This window comes from Sinocyclocheilus rhinocerous, unplaced genomic scaffold (genome assembly GCF_001515625.1).
Source record: "Sinocyclocheilus rhinocerous isolate Xijiao unplaced genomic scaffold, SAMN03320098_v1.1 scaffold1606, whole genome shotgun sequence".
Classification (NCBI taxonomy): Eukaryota; Metazoa; Chordata; class Actinopteri; order Cypriniformes; family Cyprinidae; genus Sinocyclocheilus; species Sinocyclocheilus rhinocerous.
This window is the reverse complement of record NW_015628313.1, coordinates 512,460-534,794: the sequence shown is the minus strand read 5'-3', so window position 1 is coordinate 534,794 and position 22,335 is coordinate 512,460. Positions and strand designations below refer to the sequence as shown.

Sequence of the window (22,335 nt, the reverse complement as noted above, 5' to 3'; positions counted from 1 at the left end):
TCATATCATTTCTGCAATTCTGCATGGGGATATTTTCTTCTTGGCTCATTGAAAATTAAAACATATTTTTATTTAATTTAATTGTAATTTAATTGAATGTAACCCTCCTATTGCGTTCGGGTCAGTTTTGACCCATGAAGCAGTACAAACAAATTAAAAAATAAATAAATACAATTTTTAGTATGAGGAAGAAAACTGCAAATGGATTAAAGCCATCAAAATAAAATTTTCCCCCCACAATTATTTTTTAAGAGATATAACAATTTAAACTAAATTGTTGCATCTTTTATGTTCAGGTCAGTTTTGACCCGGAAGTGAACTGTGGCTTTACACATCAAATTATGTTTTTTTAATTGAATTGAATGTAATTAATTTGAATAAATGAAATATTTTAATTTCATTTGTATTTTTAAAATATTATTTTATCAATTTTTATATTTTGTGAGAATGTCACTTTATTTCCTAACATGACCATCTCCATACATTTCTTCATACATGCATAAAAATAATGTGTTGATTAATAATTCATTGCAATGTTTCAGTTTTTCAGTTGGTCTTACATACCTAAGCAACAAGCAGTGGCTTTTGTTTGCAGTTTTTGTCTGAGTAGGCAGCATGAGATAAGATATTTTTGCAGACAAAAATGTTTGTGTAGTGTGTGTGTGTTGGGGACATGGCTGTGGTTTAACACGCTCTGGGGTCTCAAGCAGCTGGCTTGCCAAATCATGCATACTATGCTGTGCCAGTGCTTCATAAAGTAGAGCTCTACCTGATTATGGACTTGTGTCAATAAGTTTGATATGTGGCTATATTTTCTTATCATCGCTATTAAATAATATAAGCAAAGATGTTGAAGTAACATTTTGTTTTTAAAGTATAGACGGATTAAATGTGTCATGCATTTGCATTAGTGTCTTAAGTGGATATATGTGGTGTTTTTTGTCAGTCCATTTCATGTAACTTATAAAAAGTTTACCTATTTGTTTTGACTGATGTGTGACATATACATTTACTAGCTTCGCTTCATAATACTGCTTTCAAAGAATCAGGTTACTGGACATTTTGCTAGGTCGTTAAATACATTTTTGGATTGGAGCTTCAAAAAGTCAGTCACACATTTTCATATGTGTTTACTGACACTTTAAAAAATAATGAGAAGGACTTACATACTGTACATTATCTTGCCTTGACATCTTTTGAGATGTAGCTCATAAAAACGCGCTAGCAAAGTTCCGGTCAGCAAACTTTATGACCTAGGACAGCTGCTGAATTTCTATGGTGGTGCTGAGATCTTCACAGATATAGTCATATTCTTTTTCTGAAGCTTGTAGAAATCTAAAAATACAGTTATGGTGTAAAATATTTTTATAACCATTATAAATGTGGGTTTCTCATTCCTAAACAGGACATCTGTAGCAATCCACAGTTCATTCTTGGGGGAGCCAACAGGACAGATATCTGCCAAGGAGACCTGGGTATGAAAGCAAATATAGGACAATCTAAATACATAAAAATACATAATGTGTCTGGGGATGCACCAATATTCAAATTCAAGATGATATTGATAGCAAATAATAATTTTCTGTCATGGCATGATCAATGGGCAATATTAAAATTCTGTTTTGTCAGAAAATAAAATTACAATTCTATTTTGCCTATAAATCATTAAAAAACTAATATCAATCATTTTAAATGCTAAGTGAATTTGGGCACAGTATAAAAAGTAGATATCCATTTTGAAATTTGCTAAAGATTACTTACATTTAGATTACTAAATGTAATCTAACTACATAGCACCCGCTTGTGACCTGCATACACGAATGCCACCCATTTCCTTTTCTCTCAGCGTATCCAAATACACTGTTGGAAAATAGATCGGTTGCGTGACACAGAAGGCTTGAAGAAATGAATAAAGTTTCCGCTGTGGTATCCGTGTTGCGGTGCTGTGTTCCACAGAGGCATCCAGTGAATGCAAGACGCGTGCAGAGCAAAGGCGTTCATTTCTGCACCTGTACAGTGTACAGTATACCCAACGTTTATTCAGTTCAGCTTTTTGTTTAAACTTAAACCTTTAGATTTTTTTCCCATGAGCAATAATGCATTATTTAATTAATTAATTAATTAATTTTTACTTTGGTGAAGGTGAGTCCACTATTTTTAAAATACTGTACTGGGGCTGTACAAGTCATGCATAATGCATTATATTCCAAGCATAAAATATTTTTATATTGTACAAGACCTAACTGAAATGAAACAATAAATGAGACAATGTGGCAAAATATTCCAATATATAAAATATATATTTATGGAATTAATATATCAAAATATTTTTAGATATTTAATAATATTTGCATTTCTATGTTTCTATGTTCTATGCTAATATTGTATTTCTATTTTTATTTGTATGACTTAATAATGTTGATTAAAAGGTGGTGCAAACCCCTAAAACAATGGGTTACAGCAAATATATACATTTACATACCCTTACATTTCTATTTTGAAAATAAAGTGTCACCTATATTTAATAAAAATATGTGTTGTAATGCTATGTAGTGAAACATTAATTCTGTTGTTATATTAACATCTACAGGAGACTGCTGGCTGCTGGCTGCCATTACTTGCCTGACCCTGAATGATATAGTCCTGAAGAGGGTGGTTCCCCATGACCAGAGCTTCACTGAAAACTATGCTGGCATTTTCCATTTTCAGGTATGGACATCAAAACTGGACCATCCTGTACTTCAGATATAGTTTCTGGTATAAAAACTTGAAAAGAAGCACAAGCTCAACTATTTTAAACAGCTTTTGTCTATTCTTCTAGTTCTGGCGCTATGGGGAGTGGGTGGATGTGGTTGTGGATGATCGACTTCCTACATACAAAAACCAGTTGGTGTTTACTAGGTCTGGACAGAAGAATGAATTTTGGAGCGCTCTTCTGGAGAAGGCATATGCAAAGTAAGTTAAACATCTCATAATACGATGTCACTGTAGGCCTGTTTATGCTCTTCTAGATATGCTTTGCTTGTGTCAAAAATCAGTCCAAGGTGCTAAATGTGACCATTTGACTTCTGGATCCCAGGTTACATGGCACTTATGAGGCTTTAAAGGGAGGAAACTCACTGGAGGCCATGGAGGACTTCACTGGAGGAGTAACTGAGTTCTTTGAGATTACAGAGGCCCCGAAGGACCTGTACAACATCATGAGAAAGGCTCTGAAGAGAGGGTCCCTTATGAGCTGTGCCATAGATGTACGTATTCTAAATGTACTGGATGCTGTTCTGGTTAAAAACCAGCTGTTAAGTATATCTGATGCTTCTATGTGTGTGCAGTGTCTAAAATGAGCTTAAAAACTATTGAGCTTACTGTTACACACTCCTCCACTTGTCTATGTTTGCACATTTCAGATAGACTGTCAGTCTCTCTGCAGGTTACATCAATATGTCAATAGGTGGTAGCAAGTGTTTTCAGTGAGTCATTGAATCCTTCATTCAAATGATCCGTTCAAATAGAATGATTTATTTAAGAAGGAAACAAATGAATTGGCTGTATTAATTTGTTTGCAGAAGTAATTAGTTTGCAACCGTTAAAAAGTACTATGAATGTGTGAAGTGTGAATGTAATTCGGACATTATACATTCGTCATGTTGTCATTGTCATTTGACCTACCAGCGTCAGTCGCATTGCTTCAGTACCATTCACTGCTCTCCCATGGCCTCATGGGATAGTAAAGAGTCCATCAGATGTGCACTTCAGAGTCTCACCGCAAGTAGTAAATCTTTTCGTTTACTGTTTTATGAATACTATGAATTGGGACATCCTACCTTTGATTACCATATACAGTAGTAGGAAAGTATGAGTTTTTGGATGTCTTTATAAGTGAGTAATTAAATCACTCATTCAACCAATTCATTCAAATACAATGATTCTTTCAGGAGTGAAACCCTGCTATGGTATGTTTGCTCAGAAACGTGAAATGGTTGATTGCTTGGAGTTAGTTTTGAGCTATTTTCATTGGCGGAGCAAAAATAAACTTGCAATATATTGTGTCTAAAATGACTGAACTGTTACTGTAACTGTTACACACAATCACAGTCCAACTCTTGCTCATGTGATATTTATTAATTATATAATTAATTGATATCACATATATAAAGTAAAATAAAGCATTTTAATAAAAACCGCTGCATTACCGTGACATTAATGTAATATGGCATTCTATTTTGCTTCTGCACAGATTTTGGTTCCAACTGCTCAAAGGACTAAAACGGCATCTGGACTCGTGAGAGGCCATGCATATTCAGTCACTGGAGTTGAGCAGGTGGGCTTGTCATGTAATGGAGCATTTGTATCTGTCACATCTTAATACAGAACATTGAGTGAGGATATATACAGTCCTAGCCAGTGTTATTTTAGTATCATTGAGATTACTATGATAGTTTTTATTAATATTTAGGTTAATAATAAGGTTCCATTAATTAATGTATTAACTAACATGAACAAACAATGAACAATACATTTATTGCAGTATTTATTAATCTTTGTTAATGTTAGTTAATGAAAATACAGTTGTTCATTGTTAGTTCATGTTAATTCACAGTGCATTAACTAATGTTAACAAGCACAACTTTTGATTTTAATAATGCATTAGTAAATGTTGAAATTAACATTAACTAAGATTAATAAATGCTTTAGAAGTATTGTTCATGCTTAGTTCTTGTTAACTAAAGTAGTTAAGTAATGTTAACTAATGGACCTTATTGTAAAGTGTTACCTTTTTTAAAGAAATATTGCTTAGGAAATTAGATTTAAAAATATGTTTTTTATATTTCATTTTATTTTATTTCAAGTAACAGAATGTTTTTTTTATGGTTTTAGTTTTAACCCTGGTCCTAGCATATATCAGCCACATCTTTCAATGCAGTAGTAAAAACCTTGTTCACAGGGTAAACGTAAAGATGGTAAAGACCTTATGATCCGTCTTGTTCGTGTGCGAGACCCCTGGGGAGTTGCCCTCCCTCCTGCCTGTAAGTCTAATGACTGGGCTGCACTAGCCACATCTGAGCAAGACAAGGAGAGACTCCGGCCTACAGAGCAAGGGGAGTTCTGGTTAGTGCCCTGCTTTTACGAGACCATCAGGCTTCCAGGAAGTCTCAAACAGTCTATTACACTTGATTTAATACTCATAAATGGAAGTTGGTCCCTCTTATCATTTTGCTCATTTTTCTTCACTCAAGGATGTGCTTTGAGGAGTTTAAGAAGAACTTCACCAAACTGGAGATCTGTAATGTCACCCCAGACACTCTTGAGGATGACAAAATGCTCAAGTGGAATGTGACCACACATGAGGGCCGATGGGTGAAAGGCTGCTCTGCTGGTGGCTGCAGAAACTTTCCGGGTATCTAATATAATCTTGCAACATTGTAGACTCGTTTGCCCTCATGAGATGGTTTTAAAAGCACCTTACTGTACATTAACAGATAATCTAGATTAAAAATTTTAAAAAAAGTTTTTATATTTTAAGTTAGTTTTTTTTTTCTCGTTTGCCCTCATGAGATGGTTTTAAAAGCACCTTACTGTACATTAACAGATAATCTAGATTAAAAATTTAAAAAAAGTTTTTATATTTTGTTAGTTTTTTTTTAAATTTTCCAGTAATGAAAATGTTTTTATGTTTTTTTTTACTAAAAAAAGTTTAAATATAAATATAATTTCACAATAATCCCCACACCACTAATCAAAGCTCTTTCTGTCCATTTTGTCACAGATACATACTGGACGAACCCTCAGTTCCGCCTGGTTCTTCTGGAGGCAGACACTAAAGAGAAGACCTGTACGGTGGTGGTGGCATTAATGCAGAAGGACAGAAGAAAAGAGCGCTGCTCAGGTGCCACCCTACACAACATTGGCTTCGCCATCTATGAGGTGCGCTAAACACCCTCAGTACAAAGAACAGTACATATGCAATCAACACTCTTTAAAATAAATGTACTTTATTGGCATTTGTAGTTCCGTGGAACCTTTCACATGCACAAACCATTCTTTATAGTGGTAAAAAGGTTCTTCAGATTATGTTCTTCACACTAAAAAAAAGAATTACTAAAAGAACTGTTCACTGGAAGGTTCTTCTATGGCATTGGTTGACCTTTATTTTTTTGGACTAAATGTGCAAGGCTAAATGACCTGTGTTTGTTAGCAGTTTAATAACTTACTAAACTGTTTTTCAGTTAATTGAAAAAATTATTTTTTGTATTTACCCACTGTTTTATAGGTTCCTAATGAGGTATGACTACATCATGAAGAGACCGCAGTGATGACATCATATGTCAGTGTGACTGCATATAAACAGACACATCTTTGTTGTTTGCCAGTACTTCATTAAATTTAAAGGGTTAGTTCACCCAAAAATGAAAATTAGCCCATAAATGACTTACCCTCAAGTCATCCTAGGTGTATATGACTTTCTTCTTTCAGACGAATCCAGTCGGAGTTATATAAAAAATTGTCTTTGATCTTTCAAGCTGTTTCATGGCACTCAGCGGGTGTTGCATTGCTTCAGTCCAAAACAAGTTAAATAAAAAGCGCCCATCCATAAAAAAAGGGTCTCACACGGCTCCGGGGGGTGAACAAAGCCGTGTGAGACACTTTTTTTTTTAATGAATTATTATTAAATTCTTTTCCATATTCCATAAAACCATTTCACTCTAATTGTAGTCTATAGTAATAAAACTCAAAATAACTCATGTATTTCTTTGTTTTGAAATGTTCTATCTGCTATCCTGATTTTAGATGAAGGGCAACCAACAACAGCTGCCAAAAGACTTCTTCATTTATAATGCTTCTACAGCTCGCTGCAAGTCCTATGCCAACATGCGTGAGGTGACGGAGCGTTTTTGCCTGAAACCGGGCGAGTATGTCATTATTCCATCCACCTTTGATCCCCACAAGGAGAGCGAGTTTCTGCTCAGAGTCTTCTCTGAGAACAGGAGCACCTCAGAGTGAGTCTTAAAGCCACAACAGAACAGAACACTATTTCTAAATGAATCCGTGTTTTTAACGAATGGGGGTGAACCAATGATTGAATGGCCCATTCATAAAGAGAGCCATTTACTTCATTCCTGAATGAATCAGCCGAATCGAAAGAAAGAATGAATGAATGACTTATTCATAAAGTTATTTACTGCAACCTACTGGTCATCATTTCATTAAAAAAACATATTTACATATTAATAAAAAAATCTGAAAATAAAATAATTGGAAAATATGTATTTCATATAAAAATTGTAAAAAAAAAAAAAAAAAACTTTTTTTACTACTTTTTGTAGTATCGATTTCATGCTTTTCTCATGTAACACACTAATGACTTTAAATTATCTGTTGTGGGTAATATGCAATTAATTAGATTAATCACCACATCATGTAATTAATTAGATAAAAAAATTTAATTGATTGACAACCTTATATATATATATATATATAATGCTTCATATACAAATGTACATAAAGCATGTATCTGTTATTCTATAAAAACTTTTCAATGAAAATTATTATGAAGTGTTTCAAATTTAAGCTCTTGTTACGGTCAGATATGTTTCTGAAAGAACCTCTTGACCTGCTAATGCTCCTGTATTTGGCTGACAGCTGCATGTTTTCTCGCAGGGTTATAGATGCAGAGATTGAGGCGGAGTCTGTGGTGAGTCCACACCTGTCTCTGTCTGTCATGTTCTGCGGCACCTCATATTTCATCCTGTCTCTGTGCTTGTCTATGAATCACTATGTCAAGTAGTTTGTTCTCTTGAATATAGCAGATCATTCATTTAGAAGTTTTAGTACAACCAAACAAAAGAAGTAACACCCAGATTGTTTCTTCTCTTCCTCTTCAAAATCGCAAAAGAGAATATATATATATATTTTTAATATATAATGTTTCACTTTCTTATACCAACAGATGGATGATGTCAAGAAGAAAATCAAGGTAAATATGGAAAGGAGATGATGTTCCATCATTTTCTTTTCTTTCTTCTTTGATATTCTATGTCAGCCCACGTCAGATGATAAAAAGGAGAAAAAAACATAATTGTGATGTTGTTAATTGGCTGCACTGCTGTAGATATGCAGCTCTGTTTTGATTTTCTGTTCTGCTTCAGTAATAACAAACAGCATGTGCACAGCATGAGCTAGTACAGTATGTCAAAACTATAATTCATAATGACACTCAGAATCATAATAATAACCACAAAACTCCCTTGTTGGGATGCAATTCTTATTTGCAACAGCCACAGAAAAGGAAAATTTTAAAACTCTAATCTAAAGACCATTTATAAGCAAAGATTAAGTGGATTTGCTCTTTTTTATGAAAAAAGTGAAGAAAATAAATCTAAACACTGAACTGTTTAAAGGCACATGCACACAGATGTTTAGTATGTTGTACATTCCGTATTTCTTATTTCTCATGTTCAGCCATTTGAGGAGGAGACTGAAGAGGAAAAGCAGTTCAGAGCCATCTTTCAGCAGTTAGCTGGAGACGTGAGTTGAGTTATGGAAATGCATGTTTGAATGCCATATTCACTTCACATCATTGTGACTCTTTCTTCTTGCAGGACATGCAGATTAATGCCAATGAACTCAGAACTGTCCTTAATAGAGTGGTTGCCAAACGTGAGTAAAATCTTATTGTCTGCCACTGATTCTCTTTTGTATGTCTTTGTCTGTAGGGTTTTGATTATCTATCCATTCCTTTCTTCAGATAAAGCGCTGAAAACAGAGGGGTTCAGTCTGGAGAGCTGCAGAAGTATGATTGCACTTATGGATGTATCCTTCATAAGATCTGCTGTGCATTATGGGCAAATAATGTATGTATGTGCAAAATCACATTGGGCAAAATCCAGTCATGCCAATAGGAATCAGCACAATCAGGAGTTTCCCGTGAGGGTGAAAAAGTTCCCCACACAGATTTTGCTCATTCTCAAGTTTATCACATGAATTCAGCACATTAAAAAACAGAAAGCAGCTGGGTTTGAAAATGCCATCTGTGTGATCAGTGCTTCATACATCTAGCCTTTTTTTGCCAATGAAATTTTGCAGGCAAAAAAGGTCCAGTCTACTTTGTCATTGTATAGCAATGTATGAAGCACAGCTCACATAGACGTAAAACCCAGCAGCTTTCTGTTGGTCAGTGCAGTGAATTCACATGACCAACTTGAACCCGTTGGGAAATCTGCATGGGGAAAACTTTTGCCTTCAAACGAAATTCCCAATCGCGTAGATACTTTTGAAATGTCTGGATATTGAACTCGAAAATTCACTGAACAACGGTGAATGTGACTGCACATTGCCTTCAAACGAAATTCCCAATCGCGTAGATACTTTTGAAATGACTGGATATTGAACTCGAAAATTCACTGAACAACGGTGAATGTGACTGCACCTTAACATTTCTAAAGCAAAGAAATGAAATCCGGCAACCAACAAAAATGGGTTTGTAAATGGTTGCCTACTCAAAATTTAGGAAAGAACATGGAAGAAAAGCAATTACTCAGCCTAATCCAGCAAATGAATAAACAAACTATGCTATGCCCAAAATCGCCCCCATACTCTTAAATAATGCACTATTTGAAGTAACAGCCATTTATAATGGTGTCCAAAAATATAGTGGACATTGAGTGCACTCATTTAATCCTATAATTCACCGCAATAAGAAGTGTTCTGTACAACCGATGTACGCTCAACTGCTTGCTCATTCATTTTCATTCACTACTGAACAGATTTTTTTTTTTAAATGCAAAGTATTGAAAATCAAAATAAAGCTCTGTAAACACTTGCATATTTACCACATTATAAGTGTGTCCCATCGGGTAATGAAAAGTTCTACACACACTTGTGGTCTTCATGCCCACTTGAACACTTGGGCCAAATACAGGAAATACATCAATTAAGTAGACAAGTGGTCAAGTGCAAAGATCGCAAGTGTGGGTATTTGGACAGGACCTACCCTGCGTTCCATTCGGAAGGGTTCATCCCTATGCCCTAATCCCTTCAAAGTGTTTACCCTCTAGAGTGAGACCTTCGAAGGGATGAAGTGCATGGGTAAAAAAAACAACTTTTTTTGGAATGCACTTCTGCGTCCCCTTAACGAGACGATCAAGGAAACGCCTTCGTCGCATGTTTTGTATGCTGGTTGACCCCCAATCACCTTTTACGTTAAATATAATGTATATGTAATGTAATGTAATATGTATTTGTAATGTATACTGGGTGTCTATGTATTCGAAACGTTTGAATAGACTGATAAAGGTAGCTGTAAAGTATTTTTGTTAAAGTACAGTGTCGTTTTGACCATAATAATGTACCAAATCTAACTTGTATAAATATTACAGTAGTATAGAAAAATACCATACATACATTTATAGGTGAAGTTGAATTCTGTGACGCCAAACAACTTCCCTGTGCAAAGGATCATGGGGGCCCGAAGTGTCCATCAGTTGTACCCTTCGAAATCCTTCATTCCGAAGAGTCCTTTTAAGTGGCCAGTTTTAAGCACTTCGGTTTGGAACGACCCTTCAATATGACGGCCATGATTGTTTTTACTCCAAAGTGTCCTTCAGAGAGAGATATATACCGATTGGAACGCACCGCTATACATCCTTCTCCCATCTTCCTCTCTGTAGATTGAAATTACTTTTTACAAGCATGTGAACGGTGCCCCTTGTGGACTGGATGATTTGTCACAAATAGTTTTATTTCAAGTTTAAAATTTGTCACATGCACAATGGCACAGCTGTACAAATGTAACTTAACCACGACACCTTAGACTGATGGAACAGGCCACCTAAACCTGCAAGAGTTTAAACACTTGTGGAACAAGATTAAAAAGTGGAAGGTATGCAATTGTTTTCGCCTTCATAAAGCATGTCCAGTCATGTTCTTTTGTAATACACTGTATTACAACAAAATGTTAAAGCCAAGGACACACGGTTTCTCTGTAAACTATTTTCAGCTGGTGTTCACGCGTTTTGACACAGACAAATCCAGTACGATCAGCAGTTTTGAGATGAGGAACGCTCTTACTGAAGCAGGTCAGGCAGTCAGATGTATTTATTTAACTTGATATACACATTTTTACTGGGCTGAGCCCTGAGATATTTCTCTGTCCCTCAGGTTTTCAACTCAACAACCAGCTGTATGACATTATTTGCATGCGATACGCCAACGAACACATGGAGATGGATTTTGACAGCTACATTAGCTGCTTAGTGCGACTTGAGGGGATGTTCAGTAAGTGTGATGGTCTTTTCTGTTCAGACATATTCTTCTTCTAAAATAACTTTAAGTTCATTAAGCCATTATAACCAAGATTTTGAGATGCAAGTTTGTAGCGATCGGATACTTGTAGTAAAAGAGATTCTTCTACAGGGGCATTCAGAGCCTTTGACAAGGATGGAGATGGCATTATCAAGCTCAATGTTTTTGAGGTGAGCAGCATCTTTTTTTCTTAATTTGTTTATTGAATATTAACAGAATAAAGATTTACAAGCAGCATAAATTTTAATCATATTTGCATTATTATTGGAACACATTTGGTCATATTTGTACTGATCACTGCTATTTACACTAACACGTTCCTGTTTTCTATACTATATACACAGTGGCTTCAACTGACCATGTATGCCTAAAGACACAAACACATAAGATCAACCTGGTGGAAAGTCAGTGGTCTTTTCCCATTTTCAACCTCCATTAAGTGGAGAAAGATCTGGATTCGAATCAATTGTACTATACACCACTGTGGCTTCTTTCTTCAGCAAATGCAGGTCTAGAACAAACTGGTTTGATTATGAGCTACTGAATGGACCATGTCAGCTCATTTAGGTCTTGTAAAACACTTATTTGATCGACTGTATGTTTAAGGTGACAGAATGTGGTCATATGATGCGATTTTTTTGACCATAATAATGTACCAAATCTAACTTGTATAAATATTACAGTAGTATAGAAAAATACCATACATACATTTATAGGTGAAGTTGAATTCTGTGACGCCAAACAACTTCCCTGTGCAAAGGATCATGGGGGCCCGAAGTGTCCATCAGTTGTACCCTTCGAAATCCTTCATTCCGAAGAGTCCTTTTAAGTGGCCAGTTTTAAGCACTTCGGTTTGGAACGACCCTTCAATATGACGGCCATGATTGTTTTTACTCCAAAGTGTCCTTCAGAGAGAGATATATACCGATTGGAACGCACCGCTATACATCCTTCTCCCATCTTCCTCTCTGTAGATTGAAATTACTTTTTACAAGCATGTGAACGGTGCCCCTTGTGGACTGGATGATTTGTCACAAATAGTTTTATTTCAAGTTTAAAATTTGTCACATGCACAATGGCACAGCTGTACAAATGTAACTTAACCACGACACCTTAGACTGATGGAACAGGCCACCTAAACCTGCAAGAGTTTAAACACTTGTGGAACAAGATTAAAAAGTGGAAGGTATGCAATTGTTTTCGCCTTCATAAAGCATGTCCAGTCATGTTCTTTTGTAATACACTGTATTACAACAAAATGTTAAAGCCAAGGACACACGGTTTCTCTGTAAACTATTTTCAGCTGGTGTTCACGCGTTTTGACACAGACAAATCCAGTACGATCAGCAGTTTTGAGATGAGGAACGCTCTTACTGAAGCAGGTCAGGCAGTCAGATGTATTTATTTAACTTGATATACACATTTTTACTGGGCTGAGCCCTGAGATATTTCTCTGTCCCTCAGGTTTTCAACTCAACAACCAGCTGTATGACATTATTTGCATGCGATACGCCAACGAACACATGGAGATGGATTTTGACAGCTACATTAGCTGCTTAGTGCGACTTGAGGGGATGTTCAGTAAGTGTGATGGTCTTTTCTGTTCAGACATATTCTTCTTCTAAAATAACTTTAAGTTCATTAAGCCATTATAACCAAGATTTTGAGATGCAAGTTTGTAGCGATCGGATACTTGTAGTAAAAGAGATTCTTCTACAGGGGCATTCAGAGCCTTTGACAAGGATGGAGATGGCATTATCAAGCTCAATGTTTTTGAGGTGAGCAGCATCTTTTTTTCTTAATTTGTTTATTGAATATTAACAGAATAAAGATTTACAAGCAGCATAAATTTTAATCATATTTGCATTATTATTGGAACACATTTGGTCATATTTGTACTGATCACTGCTATTTACACTAACACGTTCCTGTTTTCTATACTATATACACAGTGGCTTCAACTGACCATGTATGCCTAAAGACACAAACACATAAGATCAACCTGGTGGAAAGTCAGTGGTCTTTTCCCATTTTCAACCTCCATTAAGTGGAGAAAGATCTGGATTCGAATCAATTGTACTATACACCACTGTGGCTTCTTTCTTCAGCAAATGCAGGTCTAGAACAAACTGGTTTGATTATGAGCTACTGAATGGACCATGTCAGCTCATTTAGGTCTTGTAAAACACTTATTTGATCGACTGTATGTTTAAGGTGACAGAATGTGGTCATATGATGCGATTTCATTTTTTCCTTTCTCTTTAGAGTGTTACAAGCTCTTGGTGCATAAAGAAGATCTGTAAAGTTGCAAAGACTAAAGTCTCAAATCCAAAGAGATATTCTTTATAAAAGTTAAGAGTTAGCCACACCTACCTAAAACGGCTCGTTCGAACACGCCCCCACATATCTACCACACTATGTGGGAAGATTTGCATAACACCGCCCAAATGTTCACACAAAGAAAGAAGGAGTAACTTTTATTCTCGCTGTAATATTGAAAAACAGTATGGTGAGGGGCGTAAGATTTCCGTCTCACGCTTGAGGTATTCGGCTAATCACAACGCACTGGATAGCTGGCTAATCAGAGCACACCTCGCTTTTCAGACCGATTAGTTTTGTAAAAATCGACGCGTTTCAAAAAGGCGGGGCATAGAGGAGAAACAATAATGTACAGTATGTGGAAAATAATGTGTTTTTTTAACTTTAAACCGCATAAACACATTTCATTACACCAAATACACAAAATAATGTTCTTTTTAGCAGCATCATATGACCCCTTTAAATGTCATGCCAAAAATGACACTCATTTGAACCCATCCTTGAAAAATGTGTGTGCTACTGTGCAACTGTAAATAATTCAACTAAATAAAGTGTTCAACTTAACAGCACAAAATAGTACAATAAATGTGACCCTGGACCACAAAACCAGTCATAAGGGTCATTTGAATATATAATATACAAGCTTTCCATTGATGTATGGTTTGTTAGGATAGGGCAATATTTGGCCGAGATACAACTATTTGAAAATCTGGAATCTGAGGGTGCAAAACAATCAAAATATTGAGAAAATTGCCTTTAAAGTTGTCCAAATGAAGTTCTTAGCAATGCATATTACTAATCAAAAATTAAGTTTTAATATATTTAAAGTAGGAAATTTACAAAATATCTTCATGAAACATGATCTTTACTTAATATCCTAATGATTTTTGGCATAAAAGAAAAATATACAATGTATTTTTGGCTATTGCTACAAATATACCCCAGCAACTTAAGTCTGGTTTTGTGGTCCAGGGTCACAAATGTGTGTCATGATGCAAGCAATGGACAAATATATGATTAACCTTGAGTATAAACAAAGCTTCTTGTGCTGGAGTAGCAAGAACGCAGATAATAAAAACAAGTTAAACAACGAATTATTTTGAACATTTTAAAATATTATTTAGATTCCTGTGAATAAAACAACTATAAACCTCTGAGAGCAAGAATGAATATGTTAGTTTGATGTCTTGTAAGCATTATTAACTGAACTGATGATTCCATATTACTACACTACTTACTGTACTAGGCAAAGAATGAACATATTCAACTGATGCTTTTTTGAAAGTCTTTTAACTGACCTGAATCTTCAGATGGATGGAAGCTTTGCTGGACTCTGAGATCTCCTTTCATGCAAAAACTTTCGAGCAAACTTTTTTTTTTTTTAAACGTGTCAAGATAGAAATGACATTATCATGCCAGAATCAGAGCAAAACATTTTCCTTTAGAATTAATCTGCATCTATCTAATAAAATTAATGCATAATCCAATGTGTCGGTGCCGATGGCCTCGTAGGCAGTGCGCCGACATACAGCGCCATTGCGCTTCGGGTGTCACGAGTTCGAGTCCCGGCTCGCGGACCTTTCCCGATCCCATCCCCCTCTCTCACACCCACTTCACTTCCTGTCGACCTATACTGTCCTATCTAAATAAAGGCATAAAACGGCATAAATAAATCTTTTAAAAAATGCATAATCCAATGTGAACTGCCATAAACCTACTATAAAACTACAACAAAAGTCTGTTAAAATGGTGCAGTTATGGGCTGTGCAATGCAGTCTATGCTCTCAGATGAGATACATGCTCAGAGGTCAGTTTTGTGCACTGAGAGGTAGGTCCAGCATCAGATACTTCTAGGAGTGGGACCTGTGGTTCAGCTGCTCTGTGAGGCTCAGTGAGTTGCTAAAGAGGAATCCTTCCTCAGAGGTTCGCACGGCTGTCAGGAGGTATTTAACTCCTGCAGGTCACCGGGATCTGTCAAAACATTTCAAGCATAAACAACAATTATGCATAATTATTAACAAGCATGATTACATGCACAATATTACATATTAATCTCAGACTTGAAATAAAAATAATACATACATTGTTAGTACATAAGCTGAACTGAATAAATAAACGAGACATTAAAAGAGCTCTTACTCTTTATATCCTGCAGAATCTTTATGCGCTTTGCCCTGAGCGAGGCCATCTCTGAGGTAACCTGACAACAGAGGAATTTATAGTTTAAAAATAATTATATGATTATTGTAGTCATTGTGTAATTTACAGTATAATTAATATTCAATTGCATTAGTATATATATATATATATACAGTGGGCTGTATATATATATATATTACAGAGCATTATACATTAAGAGTTTAATTGTAGTACAAAATGGCTACAGAAAAGAAATGTGGGGGGAAAATGTCTTTGTCTTACTAAGAGCAAAGCTGCTAGTTAGAAACGTCATCAAGAACAGTAAAAATAATTTACATTGTGGAAAACAATAATATGGTGTAGGCTTAAAGAGAAATTGTAGGCTACTAAAATATTGAAGTATGAAAAGAGTTTGCAATGCAGATTAATGGAACAGCCACGTACCTCTTGTTTAACAGACAGTAGATGCTGAACTTCCGTGTATGCGCTCTGCAGGGTGGAATACGCCTGGAACAGCTGCTCACCTACATTCTCCAAAGAGCTGCTCAACTCCTCTTCTTTCAAAGACAGCGATATCAACTTATTCACTTTCCCTGAGAATCATATACACACAGATGAACATCATGACATGTACTGTTACTGGTAGAGACACTGCTGAATTATCAATTACAGCTGATTGAGGTTTAACATCTATTAAATAATTCATGACTAATTTGTGTTATGTGAAACAAGGATATTTTGTACAATGTACTTATTCACCTAATAAAATTTAAAATAGAAAATCCAAATTTGCATTCTTGCACTGATAAAATGAGATAATTAAAAAATGTCATTTAAATAAGACATGTTAATTAAAGTGATAAAATTGAATACGCACTTTTTTTTGATATTTTGTTGTTTGTTTTAGGATTCAGATTATGTGAAACATCCTGTAAAAATAAATGAATAAAACTGTAAGACACATTTCTGTGAATTCCAGATACTTCTATTAGATACAACTTCACTCTAAAACTCTTATACTTGTTTTTTTTTCTTGGTTTTCTGGACATTGCAGGAGATGGCTTCAAAGCTGCTGGGATGCTCCAGTGATGTTTCTCCCTGTTCTGTGTCACACTCATTTGATTTGTTTTTCTTAACATGCACAGTATGAGGCTGAACGTTTTCAATGATCTCCAAGTCATTTTCTGATGTCTGGCTTTCAAACATCTCAGCCAGTAAAGATACAGGCGGAAGAGAATCTACGTATGGCTCTTGTCCAATCATGCCTTCTCTAGGGAGAAAAGGATGTTAAGGTTTAAATGTTAGAGACAACTGTACACTCTCTCAAGAGACTATGAAAGAATGAGTCTCAAAGAATTTAAGCAAATAAAAGCATCTGAAATTCATAATTTATTCACCTGGTCATGCTCTGCTCACTCTGTGATGTTGCTCTGTTTACTTTCAACATAGACTTTTTGGAATGAGTGTGTTTTTGTAGTGGAGGATTAGGAACAGCATCTTCATTCCCACTTGCTGCCTTCCGTGTTAAACAAACTCCACCTGTTGCTATCAAGCTGGGTATGTTGGCCTCCATCCTCATTTGGACCAGTCCAGGGGCACATGTAGGCTCAGCAGCAGTACCATCATCAGTTTCTGGAGTCACGTCGTTCACACAAACATCTGTATCTTTTCCATCAGGGTTGGGACGAGTGCCCTGAGCAGACATTTCTTGAGGAATATTTTCTGATGGTCTCTCAAGACAAGGCCTTTTCACAAGTGGCCAATTTGATCTATTCGTATTAAGTAAGCTCTCTTCTCTCTGTATAGGCAGGTTTAGGTTATACTGGATAGATGCTGGATGGTCATTTAGATTTTCCCAAAGGGAGAAGAATTGGCATGATGGTAGCAACTGGTCAGCTGTGAACTCCTCATTCGCCATGAAAGGTATTGTACAATGCTCATTCTCAGCTGTGATTTCTGGCTGAATGAACCTCCATGTCTTCTGTCTTTTTGCTTCTTTCCACTTCTCAATTTTCTCTTTTTTTTGCATAAATCTGACAAGAAGGAAACAACAAGTCTAACAGCAAACGTCTAATGCAACAGACCAAATAACTGACAAACGCAAATGCATCTGAATCATTCAGCCATTCAAAAGATGTATAATTAAACGTATAACCACATGAACTAGCTGACAAGCTTACTTTTGTTGATCTCTTTGGGCACAAAGGTCTTTAAGCTCATTAAATTCAACACTGTAGTCCACTGTATTTTGTCCAAGTTTTCTATTCTTAATGAATTCCAATAGCTTCTGTTTGTGATATTGGGTGTCAATATGCTGCTTAAATGCTGAAATTCCCATCACAGATATTTCACAGGCCCAACACTTATGCTCGTGTTCACTGCAAGAAAAAAAGCATATATTTTTTGGCATTGCATTAATAAAGATGAAGTTCACCCTGTAATCATTGTGCCTTTTTTCCATGGAACTCAAAAGGAGTTAAGCAGAATGTCTAAGCTGCTATCGTGGCTAATTTTGGAGCTTCACCAAGGATGCATTTATTTGAACAAAAAATCATTCTAATACACTGAATAAGAAACACTTATTATTATTATCAATGTTGAAAAAAAGATTCTTTGATGAATAGAAAGTACAAAAGAACACCATTTATTTTTAAATATAAACCTTTTTATAAGTCTTTATTGTCCATTTTTAAATGAGTAAATGATGAAATAATTTTCATTTCTGTGTGAACTTTCTTTTAAAGCAGGGCATGACAAACAACACTTTTTAGTTCCATACCTGCCCTTCATTTGCTCAACTGCCTGATGGTGGACAATACCGTGCATATGTTTGTCCCACTCCTGTTACAACAAAGACAAAGTTAATTATAAAAGAATAGATCTAATGTATATATCCATAGCCATAATGTGCCTAAAAATTACAGCCTAAAATGGCTGCATTTAACATTTAATTTGGGAATGCAAACACCAATGAGTTAAAGGTCCACCATTACACCATACACAAAAGTATTTCTTACTGATAATATGATTTTAATTCCCTGAAAAATTATAAAGCTGAATATTTTAGACTCCATCCAACATTGTTATTCTCATAGGGAAGGTAGTACTGTCCTGTATATTATGAACTTTACCATTTATGCTTTGATTTACTCCACCAACTCGACTTCTACCATTACTCTACCAAAACACAAAATTACTGACCTGTTCAGGGAAACTATGAAGGCAGATAGAACATTTGTCCAGATTTTTTCTTTCTCTCCTAAATGGATAAAAATATTGTTTTCATCTCTGGTTCTAGTTCACAAACAAATTATTATAAATAAAATAATGAGCAAACTCATTTTAAACAGCAATTTATCCACTCAAACTTATATTATTAACAATAGAGATAGATGTATTTAATGTATAAGATAAACTTACCTGTCTTGCTGTCTTAGATCATAAAGGGCTTTTAATTCATTATCAGTCAGATTAATATTGTAGTCCACTTGAAGAGGTTTTCTTTTATTTCGTTTACCATGGAGTTTAAACAGACTTTGTTTGTGCTTACGGGTGGCAATATGCTCCTTGTACTGCTCTAGTCCCATCACAGATACATCACATGCCCAACATTTATGCAGCTGTTCACTGCAGCAACAACAACAGTGCTTATTTCATCTTACTTTATATAGCTGAGAAAGACACGAAAATCAGTTCTGTGTAATTCCATACCTGCCCTTGATCTTCTCAATTGCTTCATGGTGGAAATAAGAATGCATATGCATATCCATAACCTGTAAAAACAAACAATCTTATCAGCGAGAGGCATAAATGCAAAATAAATGTGCACATCATTGTTTTAATGCAATGTCTTCATTCTAAACTGGCAATAGACCAAAAATATTGATGACTCATCCTGCACTCACTGGTGTTGTCCAATCAAATATTATCTACAATGTCCCGCCCCGTAATATCACGTGCAACAGACTGGCAAATACCAAATAATGGTTCATGGTTATGACCGAAGTCCCTTTATATTCTATAATCTTTGGCTATGAAATACAAATCTAAAACTTAAAAAGGGGCGGGTCCTTCGATATATCCCGCACAAAAAAAATAGGCTATCACATATTTATTGTGTTTTTTAATTAATCTGAAGCCACAATACTAAAGTGACCATACAATGTTTAAGGATGCAACAGAGAACAACAAATCATCAGATAAAACTGTTTCAAATAGAATTAAACCAACAAACCTTTTGTCCGTACTGCTGACCGCAGATAAAACATCTAATGCCAATGTTGACGTTGGTTTTCTTGGTCTTTTTGCTCATTGTGTTGTTTCTCAACGTAACGTTAAATGAAAGAAACCCGGCCGGAATTTCTCGATCACAGTCACCACGGACACAATATTTTGAGTAACAAAATAGAGCTATCGATTAGATATTTATACATTTTAATCTATGCTAGACATGGAGAGCAGTCATTGAACATTAATCAGGCCATCCACAAACTGAGAGATTACTGATCAATTTTATACTAATCTTAAGAGATAATAGTCATAAAGAGAGTCCTTTCAAAAAACAAAACAAAGCTGTTTTTATGAGTTTTCAGTGTGTTGCGACGCCCGTCCACGTGTTCGTCTTCTTCTTCTTCTTCTTCTTCTTCTTCTTGGTTTTATGGCGAGTTGCAATCTTTGCGCATATCGCCACCTACTGTGCTATTATGCAATCAGGATTTTCTTTTATTATATTAGTTGTTCTGTCTCAACTCTGAAGCCATCAAGAGTCCAGGTATCGGTTGGCGCTGCGTGTTCAGCTCCTCCGTCCTCCGCACTGAACCCCTTAAACTCCAAACCGAAACAGAACAGCTTTTATACTAAATTCCACACTTCTTGCCATCCCCTTGTAACATTCCTCTTAGTAATACTTTTAATTTCCCCTTTACCTAATGGGACATTAATATCAATTTCCTTTTTTTTTTAGCCAGTTCATCACTTATTTCATTCCCAACTACCCCTATATGGGCTGGAACCCAACAAAATCCTATTAAAATTCCTTTCCTTTGAATTCGCCATATTAACATTAAAATTTAATTCATTAAATCTTGCCTTTATTGCATTATTAACATTACGTTTGAGTATTCCCATTTTCTCCCATTCCTTTCTCTTGTCCAAAATCTCCAGATCAATTTTTGCTTCAGGTATTATCCATATAGGCACTTCACTCCATACTGGAGAAATACTGCATACTATATCAGATATCTGGTATTTTTTTGCTAACTGGTTCCGTCCACGTGTTTGCTGAATCAGTCCATGTTGACTGGATACAGTTGCTAGGTCTCGCAAGAACAAGCTACTGAATAAAACAAGTGTCCAACATACGCAAATTCTCTGATCAAAATAATTCCAAATAAGCGACCAAATTAAATTTAAATAAGACTAAAAACGCTTTCTGAAAATGTATGTTGTAAAAGTGTAATTCGTGACTTCACACGTTTTAAAGAACTTTTCGTTTATTTTCAGCAGACATGGCAACACTGCTGTAAGCACTAAAGGTGCTCTTGCACTGATACAGACATCGCGAGAACTGGAGGATGCTCCCCCTAGTGGTGTGGCCATTAGGCCATTAATTCATTTTACAATTAATAATAATAATAATAATAAAGATGTTCAGTTTATGTAAATGAACAATTGTGGTGCAAATCTGCTAAAAAATGTATGTGCAAAATGCAATTTCTGTTTATTATATTCAGAAATAAAAATAATTAAACATTTCTCTGAATCCCTTACAGTCAAAATGCAATAAAATGGTTTGAGCTCCCATATAGACTTTATTGTAGAAATGATTTCGCCCCGTACTTATTTTACTTTACTTAGTGCACCGATGGAGGCACTATACTATCAGATCGTACAGAGAATTCACAGAAGAAGACGAACACGGAAGCGTCTCAGTATTTCTAATCTGAACGGTATATATTATTGTTATTTGTCTGATGCGAAATGTGTACTGGTTGTGTGCAGAAACAGTATCCCGACAGGGTGAGTTCATGATCAATGGTGTGCACACTTTATGCGAATCCTTCTGCTACTTGCTATGTGCTCCTTTAATGGCATTAAAGTGGATAGCGGCAACAGCGCTGGTTGTTGTTTTCCAGCCACAGATGAATATCACTGCACTCCTGTGTGTTGAATACTTCAAAAGTTTTCTTCTTGTAACCTAACTGTACTTGCATTAGGCATTTACCTCTTTCTAAAAATTCAATTTGATAGCACGAAGGAAGCTGAGTTTGTTTGAGTTGTTTATGTTGTGTGCACTGGGCACTTCAAGTCGGCATAAATTAATGAGTATTTATTGAGTGTTCGACTCCTTATATTTTTGCTTGTAACTCAATTTAAGGTGTTAAGTTCCTCTCTTACGTGCACAGGGTCATACCTGTCTGGAGAATGGTTCATATCTTATGAATTTTCTCGGCTGCGCCAACTGTCACCAGCGGGACTTTGTGCTGATCAGCGACAGGACGATGGTGAATGAAGATGAGGAGGAGATTGTCACTTACCTGCGTGAGTCATGTCACATCAGTGTATGTAAATATTCTGTCA

The 22,335-nt window shown here is 35.8% G+C and overlaps 5 protein-coding genes across 5 annotated transcripts in view; 3 read left to right on the top strand and 2 right to left on the bottom strand.

Moving 5' to 3' along the window:
* Positions 1 to 847: 847 nt before the first annotated feature.
* On the top strand, positions 848 to 11,926 carry LOC107737332 (calpain-3-like). Its single transcript, XM_016548804.1, has 21 exons — positions 848 to 855; positions 1,348 to 1,475; positions 2,591 to 2,709; positions 2,822 to 2,955; positions 3,080 to 3,248; positions 4,235 to 4,318; positions 4,943 to 5,106; positions 5,235 to 5,395; positions 5,765 to 5,922; positions 6,269 to 6,280; positions 6,787 to 6,995; positions 7,657 to 7,687; positions 7,946 to 7,972; positions 8,458 to 8,523; positions 8,598 to 8,655; positions 8,744 to 8,808; positions 10,808 to 10,876; positions 10,994 to 11,072; positions 11,155 to 11,271; positions 11,410 to 11,468; positions 11,643 to 11,926. Exons 1-21 carry the CDS (start codon positions 848 to 850, stop codon positions 11,667 to 11,669), a joined length of 1,944 nt encoding a protein of 647 aa, XP_016404290.1. The 3' UTR covers positions 11,670 to 11,926.
* The window catches only part of LOC107737314 (tau-tubulin kinase 2-like), a 27,290-nt gene continuing 15,190 nt past the window's right edge, over positions 10,236 to 22,335 (bottom strand). Inside the window, exon 17 of the mRNA XM_016548782.1 lies at positions 10,236 to 10,247. The gene's annotated coding sequence lies outside the window, so the exon portion shown is untranslated. The remainder of the gene's footprint in view (positions 10,248 to 22,335) is intronic.
* Positions 12,384 to 13,587, top strand: LOC107737318 (calpain-3-like). Its single transcript, XM_016548785.1, has 5 exons — positions 12,384 to 12,484; positions 12,602 to 12,680; positions 12,763 to 12,879; positions 13,018 to 13,076; positions 13,251 to 13,587. Exons 2-5 carry the CDS (start codon positions 12,656 to 12,658, stop codon positions 13,275 to 13,277), a joined length of 228 nt encoding a protein of 75 aa, XP_016404271.1. The 5' UTR covers positions 12,384 to 12,484; positions 12,602 to 12,655; the 3' UTR covers positions 13,278 to 13,587.
* LOC107737316 (uncharacterized) lies at positions 15,245 to 20,417 on the bottom strand. Its single transcript, XM_016548783.1, has 12 exons — positions 19,991 to 20,417; positions 19,468 to 19,529; positions 19,177 to 19,383; positions 18,958 to 19,015; positions 18,536 to 18,597; positions 17,937 to 18,134; positions 17,154 to 17,789; positions 16,777 to 17,026; positions 16,634 to 16,685; positions 16,201 to 16,349; positions 15,757 to 15,817; positions 15,245 to 15,588 (listed from the first exon to the last, which is right to left on the bottom strand). Exons 1-12 carry the CDS (start codon positions 20,066 to 20,068, stop codon positions 15,554 to 15,556), a joined length of 1,848 nt encoding a protein of 615 aa, XP_016404269.1. The 5' UTR covers positions 20,069 to 20,417; the 3' UTR covers positions 15,245 to 15,553.
* The window catches only part of LOC107737317 (protein Churchill), a 2,162-nt gene continuing 1,469 nt past the window's right edge, over positions 21,643 to 22,335 (top strand). Inside the window, exons 1-2 of the mRNA XM_016548784.1 lie at positions 21,643 to 21,774; positions 22,161 to 22,296. Of these exons, the coding sequence (XP_016404270.1) occupies positions 21,736 to 21,774; positions 22,161 to 22,296 (175 nt within the window). The 5' untranslated portion in view covers positions 21,643 to 21,735. The remainder of the gene's footprint in view (positions 21,775 to 22,160; positions 22,297 to 22,335) is intronic.

Excerpts from the sequence above, each read along its gene's own strand:
- LOC107737316 (XM_016548783.1), bottom strand. The coding sequence starts at position 20,068 with ATGAGCAAAAAGACCAAGAAAACCAACGTCAACATTGGCATTAGATGT. Across the intron at positions 17,790-17,936 it reads GCCCAAAGAGATCAACAAAA|ATTTATGCAAAAAAAAGAGA; the intron begins GTAAGCTTGTCA and ends CCTTCTTGTCAG. Across the intron at positions 15,818-16,200 it reads TACTGTCTGTTAAACAAGAG|GTTACCTCAGAGATGGCCTC; the intron begins GTACGTGGCTGT and ends CTCTGTTGTCAG.
- LOC107737318 (XM_016548785.1), top strand. The coding sequence starts at position 12,656 with ATGAGGAACGCTCTTACTGAAGCAG. Across the intron at positions 12,681-12,762 it reads GAACGCTCTTACTGAAGCAG|GTTTTCAACTCAACAACCAG; the intron begins GTCAGGCAGTCA and ends TCTGTCCCTCAG. Across the intron at positions 13,077-13,250 it reads TCAAGCTCAATGTTTTTGAG|TGGCTTCAACTGACCATGTA; the intron begins GTGAGCAGCATC and ends CTATATACACAG.
- LOC107737332 (XM_016548804.1), top strand. Across the intron at positions 5,396-5,764 it reads TGGCTGCAGAAACTTTCCGG|ATACATACTGGACGAACCCT; the intron begins GTATCTAATATA and ends ATTTTGTCACAG. Across the intron at positions 7,688-7,945 it reads CAGAGATTGAGGCGGAGTCT|ATGGATGATGTCAAGAAGAA; the intron begins GTGGTGAGTCCA and ends TTATACCAACAG.